The 10,289-nt window shown below is 40.3% G+C and overlaps 1 protein-coding gene across 1 annotated transcript; it reads left to right on the forward strand.

Moving 5' to 3' along the window:
* Nucleotides 1-1,098: 1,098 nt before the first annotated feature.
* drd1b (dopamine receptor D1b) lies at nt 1,099-6,620 on the forward strand. Its single transcript, XM_028467446.1, has one exon. It carries the CDS (start codon nt 2,040-2,042, stop codon nt 3,429-3,431), a length of 1,392 nt encoding a protein of 463 aa, XP_028323247.1. The 5' UTR covers nt 1,099-2,039; the 3' UTR covers nt 3,432-6,620.
* Nucleotides 6,621-10,289: the final 3,669 nt, after the last annotated feature.

The raw sequence follows: 10,289 nt of genomic DNA on the forward strand, positions 1-10,289 counted from the left end.
ATAAAACGAAACCCTATATTTTTAATGCTTTCATTTGTTAATTTTCCAATTTCTCTCTCTCAGGGACCCTAGGGGTACACGTACCACCATTTAAGAAACCCTCAAATATAGGGTTTATGGGTCTCTCTCTCTTAAAACAGTGGCATGTTCTGCACAATGTGCCTGTGTACATACATATCAGTCAATGTTTAAACATGACTCACACACACACACATCATGTCAGCTGTGCTTCCAGTAGATGGCGTCATTGCGTCTCTGGTATTTACGCGCCTGCTGCTTATAAGTTCATCCCAGGTCATAAAAAAAAAACTCGTTTTCCTCCGATTTTCACGTCTTTTTTTTGACAACTTATGTCACATTATGTCTTTGCCATCTGCGTGAATGGATACTATCACTACTGTCACTTTAATTAACACGCGAGACTTGATTTTGTTTCAAAATAAAAGGACAAATTAGGTCGTTTATGATATTTTTTTCAATTAAAACACAATTCTTAGTCTTTTTCGTGGTGACATTTTAAATTGCTGTACACCTGTGTCCCCTTTGTGCAGTGAAGTGTGCACAGCTTTAATGTCTTTGGGTAGAAGGAGCGGTTGGTTGCGCACAGCAGCAGCAAAGAGGAGCTGACCGGAGAGAGAGGAGCGCGCACGGGAACGTGCTCGGAGAGACCCACCGTCATTCCCCTCAGCGTCTGCCAGCCAGCCAGTCACACTGCAGATACCTCACGGTGTAACTAAAAGTTGCACCACAGGAGATGAAATCCAGAACTAAAAACACAAACAGGGGGACGTTATTACATTAAGGCTTGCGTGACACTTTTTTCCTTGGAGGAAAGCGCAGAGCGGGTGAGCTCCTTCTTTTGGTTTCAAGATAAAAGGATAAAAGTTGGATGCATGACGAAAGACATTTGTTTTTTTTTTTTTTTTTTTGTTTTTTTGTGGACTGTTGATATCAGTTAAAGCTGATTCTGGATTTAGTTTTTTTTCTTTTTCTTCTTCTTTTCTTTTTTTAAGCCTATAATGCCAAAGTGATTCCTGAAGAATGAAGTGCACAATGTCTTTCGAATGTGTGCGCAAATTAAAAGATAAATTATGATGATTATTATAGATATTAAAAAAAGAGCAGAAATCAAACTCCTACAGATGATTCAGGCTGCTTGGAAGAGTCACGTGAATATTTTTTGGACAGAAGAAGAGCCTCTTTGTTGGGTCAACACAAATTAGGTCACAAAAGTCAACGGGGAAAAAAACCCCACATCTTGATTTCTTCAACTGCAGCATCAGGTGATGTATTTTTTTTCGGAATACTTTTAGATTCAAATGTGATTTTTTTTTTTTACTTTTTTTGGTGGATTTTAAAGACTCTCGGAAGCTGTTGGATTTTTCTATCACAGCACAGGTGGAAATCCTGTTTGACTATTTCACGTGATTCAAAGAGTAACTTGCATCTTGTGCATTATCAATACCATAATCAGATGGACACGCCTCAAAGATCATTAAACAAATCAGACAAGCACAGTGGGGAAAACCATCAATAAGACTTATTGATGAGACAGTATATAATGAGTGGCAAAGCTGGGGAACAATATGCTGTGAAACTTTTACAGAGGAGAAAAGAACTGAGCTTTGCATGAATTGCAACAAAAGGAACAAAAACTGCCCTCCGATACATTTTGTTGCTTGTCTTTTTTTTTTTGATGGGAGCAACTGGACTTTCCCCCTTCCATAACCTATAATGTTTTCTGTTTTTGCTGCTGCTGCAGGATTCACCAAACAAGGATTTTTCAGAGGGCGCATCTCTGATGAAATTGTGCAATATTTATAGCAACCGATGTACAAGAATGGTATTTGTGTCAAGGAGCCTATGGGTGACCCAGTGTGTGGTAGAGCTGGTGCCGAGACAGTTTACATCTCGAACAGCTCCACTGTCCGTCTGAAACTCTTCCCACGGCTGCTGCAGACTGGTGATGTGATGGGGTGACTGCTGACGTCCCCCTCACCCACCCCCTCTCTTCAGTTATTAACCTTGGAATTTAAACAATGGATCAGAATTTCTCAACAGTTCGAGATGACAAGCAACTAACATCAGAAAGGGACTCATCCAAACGTGTCCTGACAGGATGTTTCCTCTCTTTGCTCATCTTCACCACACTGCTGGGCAACACTCTTGTGTGTGTCGCCGTCACCAAGTTCCGACACCTTAGGTCCAAGGTCACTAACTTTTTTGTCATCTCTCTGGCCATCTCTGACCTGCTGGTAGCTATTTTGGTAATGCCATGGAAGGCCGCCACAGAGATCATGGGCTTCTGGCCTTTTGGAGCATTCTGCAATGTCTGGGTAGCATTTGACATCATGTGCTCCACTGCCTCCATCTTGAATTTGTGTGTCATCAGTGTGGACCGATACTGGGCCATCTCAAGTCCGTTCCGCTATGAACGCAAGATGACCCCAACAGTTGCATGTTTGATGATCAGCGTGGCGTGGACCCTGTCTGTGCTCATCTCTTTTATTCCTGTTCAGCTCAACTGGCACAAAGCTCAGACAACAAGCTACGCAGACCTAAATGGAACATACCCCGATGAGCTGCCAGATGAAAACTGTGACTCTAGCCTTAACAGGACCTATGCCATCTCCTCCTCCCTCATCAGCTTCTACATCCCTGTGGCGATTATGCTCGTCATTTACACCCGGATCTACCGCATTGCCCAGAAACAGATTCGGAGAATATCCGCCCTGGAGCGAGCAGCAGAGAGTGCCAAAAACCGTCACAGCAGCATGGGAAATTCTTGTACAATGGAGAGCGAGAGTTCGTTTAAAATGTCATTCAAACGAGAAACCAAAGTATTAAAGACACTCTCCGTTATTATGGGTGTGTTTGTGTGCTGTTGGTTGCCCTTCTTTATTCTCAACTGCATGGTACCTTTCTGTGAGACAACCTTGCCAGATGGATCCACAGAGTTCCCCTGCATCAGCTCCACTACGTTTGACGTGTTTGTGTGGTTTGGCTGGGCAAACTCTTCACTCAACCCCATCATCTATGCCTTTAATGCTGACTTCCGTAAGGCCTTCTCCATCCTCCTGGGGTGCAACCGGCTCTGCCCAAGTAGCAACACTATTGAGATCGTCAGTATTAACAACAACATGGGTGCCCCGGCTGCAAATCCCAACTGCCAGTATGAGCCTAAGAGCCACATCCCTAAAGAAGGGAGCAACGCAACAAGCTATGTGATTCCCCACAGCATCCTGTGTCAGGAGGAGGAGTTACAGAAGAAAGATAGAAGTACAGGGGAGATTGGAGCGGGGGTGGTAAACGATGCCCTTGAGAATAACTCCCCCGCCATCTCTGGGAACTTCGACAGTGACACTGAAATAACACTGGACAAGATCAATCCCATAACACAGAACGGACAACATAAAGCTGTGTCATGTTGAGAGAAAGATGGATCGAAATACAGTGAAGTACGCGTTCGCGTACAAACAGGAACAGCTTATGCAAGGGGCCAGTAAAGGAGACGGACACTTCTGACCAGGAACCACTGAACAGGATGTAAGACTGTTGAAACAACTCTCCATGAAAAAACCGACAGAATGTTTTAAAGTATCAAAGCACTTTAACTTTGATTTATAATGCTCTGCAAAATACTTTTAGCATTTATTGATGATATTGATACATTTGATAATAAATGCTGACAAATGTGAATAGCAGAACAAAAGATATGTGCACCTGTATACATTTTATTGACGCTGGCAAAGATGTATACATCTGCATGTTAATACTGTACAGAACCGACACGATTAACAGTATTCAGAATGGAGGGAAACTGTAGAATTAGTGTAATATCTGGTAGGTAGGTCCTCTGTATGACTTTAATGAAGTATACACAGAGCACGATGGGTAAAGTGGTTGTTTATTGTAATTTCTTTATTTCCAAATGATTCCAGAATCAAATGGGAGGTAGTGCTGTTTTAATGTATTTTGATGAGATTATTTCAGTCACCAAAGCAACAGAGTTTTGTTGAAATGACACAAGCAGTGGAAAAATGACAAAGATACTGTGGTAGTTGTGTTTTCAGAGCTTTTAAAAAAATGTGTTTATGTTCTGAGGAAAGTGTGTATGTAAGAGAGGGACAAGAAATGAGATTTTGTGGAGGAAATGTATTCTGAGGTCTGCTTTTCCATTGCTTTTTTTTTTCATTATTTGTGGCAATCGGGGAATTAATTTACTGGTTCTCATGAATGGCTTACCTGAAGTGTTAAAGCAATTACTCCTGTTTTCATTGGCTTTGGTTCATCTCTGCTGGTTCTCATCAAAAACCTATTATCTCTTCTGTGCATTTTCCCCTCTCGTAATTTGTCAATAAGCAAATCCTCTTCTTTACATTACGTCCAATTTTTGTCCATGCTCAGACATTTCACCACTCTTTCCTCCAACAGGTCTTATCATTAAGACCTTCCTCTGCACACTTTAAGGTGTTATAACAGTTATACGCTAGAGAGAATGTACATCTTTAAACCCCTGTATTGAACAAAGGCACCTGAGCAGCCACTTGCAGTGTTTTTTTGTTTTTTTGATTTACTTTTTAAGAAACTTGCAGAGTATTTGATTTTGTAAACATCATCTACAAAGAGCCGTTATGTGCTTTAGCGGCATGTGAAGCATGCAGTGTTTTGTTGAAGTCGAGTCAGAGAAAGCACAACATAATGGCAACAACCCTCAGGTTATGGAAGATTTCTGCACTGGTGAAGATAAAAAAAATGTATTGAAATCCACTGTTTTGAGTCAATGGTGAACTTAGGCTTATCGAAAAATTAAATTAAATAATATATTGTGTTGTGTTGTACACATAAACTGCTACTTTTAAGATATCCATAAATAATGCAGTTTATATTAAATATTTAAAACATCATAGGTTAGTTTTGTACTGCTTACGCCAAATAAAATAGACATTTTAAGGCTAAACCATGAATATTTTGGTTATAAACATCATTATTATAATGGTAACAAATATTTGTAAGATCATTTATGTGTCATAATATTATCATCATATAACAGCACACTAAGTATTCTATTAAATAAACAAAAAGTAAAGATTTTGTAGTGGTTTGGTGGTGACATCCAAGCCAACATCCCAGTAGCACAGTATCTGGAGAGGGTCAGGGGTTAAAGACGCTTTGCAAAGGCTTCTCTGCAACGTGCCAGGCATCCACTGCATTCTGGTTTGTGTTCATGAAGGCGTGACATTGTTGCTATCAGAGAAAGGAAGGAATGATCCAATAGAAAGCAATTGGTCTTGAATAAAAGCATTTGATTTTCCTGCTCTGGAAAATCCAATGCTGTCTAGATGGCACAGAAGGGAGGCGGGGTTGGCTTATAGCTCGATACGTGGCACAAAAACGACCCATCGTCCTCTCTGCCATGCCCTGTGCTAGTTAAATGCTCCATCAGTTTCAATCTAAGCTTCTACCAGCTGTATTTCAGATGAACTACATTTGACATTTTCAGTTGCCATCTTCAGCTGTTATTTTGTTCCACGTTAACCGTGTGTAAGATTGAACAAGTAAAGGAAACTGCCATAGGAATGATTTATTCTCATCCCACCCCCCAAGACACGCACCTCCTTTTATCTTGTGTTTTCTCTCTTCGTCGCTGCTGTCGACTAGATGAGTGCTCTCAATGTTAACATTGAATCTATTATTGAACGGACAGAGCCCACAGTTTTTCTTCTTCTAACCAGAGTCAAGGCGTAGAATCAAAGTCCTAACTGGCAATTTTTTTTTTTTTTCCATTCTAATACTCCAGGACCAATGATTTAATCTCAAAGTCTTTTTGAATGTGACTGTAGTGTAGCGTTTACTGTACAGTGATTTATCAGTGTGTTAGGAGTGTCAAGTTACAGGTGGTAAAGGGATTTACGAGATAAAGTTTTCTCTTCTTGAGACATGTTTTGCTTTCAGAGGTTTACCGTCATGTAGTTTGTGTAAGCTGCATGAGCTCTGGCTTCACGTTAAACCTCCAGCTCGGGGACTCGTCATATTTGCTGCTGCCTTTGATTTCGGAGAATGGGTGATGTGTTAGACAGAAAGCCTACAAGCAAATTGCTTAGTTTCAAGCGAGGCGTTTTATTGCCCTTCGTGTTGCTTTAAAAAGCCACAGTGACAGTACACAGTCTCTCAATCGGGGCAGTTACAAAACGTATGACAACTTAAGCAAATGTGACAGAGCAGAATCATTTCACCAACCCCCCCTCCCCCTCCCCCCAGCCCACCCTGTTCCTTTTTCCTCTTCCTCTTCATACCCTCGTTCTTCCCTCCTTCATCCAATGGCCAGGGGATGCGACACAGGGTTGAACAACACACACAAGCCCTGGGAATGTGGGGCCATTTTATGACGATGTTTCACTATATTTAACTGTCGTGGATAATGGCGGAGTCCCTACCTCAGCCTTGACTAAGTGACAGAGCTTTAGTAAACTATGTTAGTAAAAAAAAGAAAAGAAGGTCATTTGGGTTGGCGGAGTGCGGGTTAATGTGAGAATATTGTACAATGATGTTCAAAATGTAGTTGTTATGAACACAAGTGCTTTTTATTTTTTGGAAAAGTCCTTAACGTGTGTAGGAAATTTACATGCCGTATGTTTTTTTTTTTCTTTCTCCATTGTGGGATTATAATTTGCACTAAAGATGCAAAGATCACAGAATATTTATATATTTATTTATTTACATGTTTTCTGATGTTTATTATTAAAAGTGATGTTCAAGATTATACCCTTCTGGATTATTGCAGTAATTAGTTTACAGTTTGTACAGAGAAACGTGCCCTTCTAAAAATAAAACATGTATGTATTGTTTTTCTAAGAAGTGTTCTGTGCTTTTGTTATATGTTCTTTCTGTGAACATCTCGCTGGGCATTTGAAGATCATGGCATTGCAGAGGATCGATCCTGATTGATTTTGAAGAGTGACACATAGATCTTTTTTTTTTCCAGCACCCTGAGCATGGTGTCCTCACTGTGGTCACCCTCCATACATATTTACATAATCTGGCATCAACTTGACAGTTATCTTGTCACCTTACCTTTATCCACCTCATTTGTTAACCTCAAGGTGTATTTTGCTCTGAGGAGTGCGGGATGCAGTATTTGTTTCGTTATAAGGTAGCAAAAGCTTGTTTTCCATTTGTTCGCATGTGCTTGATTTAGTTCTGGTTCTCTCTCAGTAAAAACAATAAGTAGTTTTTATTCAAAAAGGGAATGTGTGTGCTATTATTGTGTTTATGCCAAAAGATGTTTGATCATAAAGCATTCAGTTCTATTCCTCTTATTGTAAAGTAAACAGAAGTGAAAACTTTCCAGAGGAAGTCTATACTTCCCTGCACTTGAGCGCGAAAACTTCTTTTTAGTAACGACAGAGTTAAATATCACTTTTGTCAAATTTTTTTCAATGTATTTTGCCAAAATTAGGATTAATTCGCTTTGAAAGGTACAGGTACTTACAGTATATTCTACAGTTTCCAGTTCTCATGGATGCAAAAGCATCAACTATGCAAACTAAGTTTGAAAACAGAGGCAGTTTAACTTTTAAAAACAGAGCTGAATAACCTTCTCAAAGCAAATTAAAATGACCTCGGGTATTTTTTAAATTGGCTTTTATTAGCATACCTCTGGGGGAGGAGAACAAAACATAACTACATTCACTGTATGCCAATTATGCTGTTGATTGTATTCATATAAAGACATTTGAGAGCATAGAGGATTTTAAAGTTGTTCAACGCATCACTTGTTTACTTTAAGAGCTGCGATTAAGCTAGGTGAAAGGTAATGCTAAAGAGCAAGCATCAACTACAAAAAAAGATCAGATGAAATATCCAGCTTCACCTTTAGCCACTGTGTTTCCTATTGGGCTTTCCATATTGATATCTAACATATCCTGATCAAGCCTGAAAGCAAACAAGGGGCATGAGATGGGTCACAGTGGAAACACAGTCAATGTTAATGATGGACTTCAGGCAGCAAAGTGTGAGTGTGTGTGTGTGTGTGTGTGTGTGTGTGCATTGGTTCAGTGCTGTAATGTGCTTATGTAACACCACCAGCACATATTCCGTTCAGCCCTAATTCCACAGAAGAAAACAAGGCTGCTGTGTTTGATTGAGATCGACCAAAAGCTTAAATGAAATTATATCCAGGATCACTTTTCCACAGGTTCCATGTATTCATTAAAATGCAATGCATTCCTTTACTATAACCATCTATGCCAGCTGCACCATAGTACAGGTGGTCAGTCTGATGCATGGCTACCATGATCCCCAATCACATACAATGGATTTTCTGAGGAAAATTGCATAACTTTATTTAAACACATTTTCTTTGGCTTGTTGAGGAAATTTAATCACCAGTTGGAAATCTCCACACAGGCCTATGCCATGCCATTTGAATCATCTAAATGCAAAGAAAAGGCATTGAATAAATACTTTTTGAACTACTCTATGAATAAGCGATAAGGTGCTTTAATATATTTTAGATAGACTGAAGAATTTCTCCTCTTATCATCTCTGCACCTGTGTCATTTCCTCTTCATCTCTGTACTCGTAACCCTATCTCCCATATCGACATCATTATTCTGGCTGCTGATCTCGCTGGTCCTCTTAGTACGCAGTAGAGTGACTCAGACTCCGTACACTTGAGTGCTTTAGCTCCAGCCCGTTAATTAACACTCTGCAGCGTATCTGTCAAGAATGTTTCCAGAAACATTTACTTTTACAATGAAATGGTTATTATTTTGTCACGACTGTGGGATTAACTGTAATGAAGTTTGTCACCTTGCCCAAACAAATTATAGATAAAAGACATTGCAACAGCTGTTAAACTGTATATGACTGGCAGGTGTGAGTGTTAAATGGAAACTTTCAAGGAATTATCCTTTACTATTAAAGTTAAAATATTAGATTTTATAATAACAAAGACAGGAATTGGTGCTGGCAAGTTAAAGGCAGGAAGCGCTAAGTAGATGGTGCAACAAAGCTTAATGTAGTGTTATAAAACTATGTTTTATTCATAAACACATTATCTCTTACTGCTGTGTCTAGGTTTTACCTTCGCTCTGAGTCCATGTGTATGCAATTTCCTCTCCTCATTACTATCGCATAATGCTGTGACCTTGTTTACAGAAGACGTTGATACCGTCAGAGCAATTGTGCTTGATGCACATCCGCCGGTGCCTTGGTTCAAGGTGCGGGGTCTCCGGCTTGGTGACATCCCTGACTTGGTGGCTGGCTGCTTGCTCTCAAGAAAGTCTTGGTGTCAGGTTAACGTTGTAACTTGCAAGTCACATCTATCGCCCTGTTATCAGCTGCATGATTTTCAGCTCGGAGCCATCCTTCACAGATAATGCAGTCTTTTGACCATTGTTACTCCAATCAAGATGACCTTAAAGGCGACTGTAAAGAGGATGAGTGAGATGTCACATCCCATTGCTATTTCCCAGCCAAGCAGCTGCTGGTAAGTTTTGTGGTTCTGCAGTGCGTGACAAATCTTCAGATATGCATAGTATCTGTTCACTATGTTCTTGACACATACAGAAGTCCAGAGCAATGCTTATCAGTTGATGTGGGACACATCCATATGCATTCTCCCAGTCCAGCCACACAACATGGTGATGCTTCTCTTCTCTTCTTGGATCTGGTCCCAGATTAGGGTCGCATGCGCTGAACAATGAGAGAACCCTGGGACTCCTGCTTTTTGGCAGCTTGTAATTGATTTGGAGCCTCTTGGCATTGACGAAGAGGAACATTTTTCCCTCCAAGTTTAGCAGAGCAATACTTCAAAACTGCCGTTGGTAAATATATCCTGCTCATTCTGGGTCAGGATGGTCATGGCTTTAAATCACTAAATGGGAATACACAGTTTTTTTTCCAGATGAGCGTCAACAGTTTCCATAATTCTTTCAGCACTTGAAGACATCTTTTGTAGAGCTTGTATTTGATGCTCTTCAGCCTAGGCACAGAGCTGGATCTTGTTTTTTTAATTATTCTGTTTACTCAGCTTGGGTGGTAAAAGTTCAAACTCTGTTGCTGGAGCATAGGGTTAAGGAGCATGGCCGGAGGTCAAAAGGGGAGATGTCTTCTTACTTCTTCTATCTGATTCCATAGGTGCAACTCAAGGTCTTCCATTGCCATAATCAGTGTGCCACTCCTTTTTTCCGCATCCAGGCTTCTATAGCTATCTTAAGACAGTCCATCAGGAATTTTAAAACCTGGCTCCTTTCCCTCCTTCTAATGCATTCAGCCTCCCTGAG

This window comes from Gouania willdenowi, chromosome 14 (genome assembly GCF_900634775.1).
Source record: "Gouania willdenowi chromosome 14, fGouWil2.1, whole genome shotgun sequence".
Taxonomy (NCBI): Eukaryota; Metazoa; Chordata; class Actinopteri; order Blenniiformes; family Gobiesocidae; genus Gouania; species Gouania willdenowi.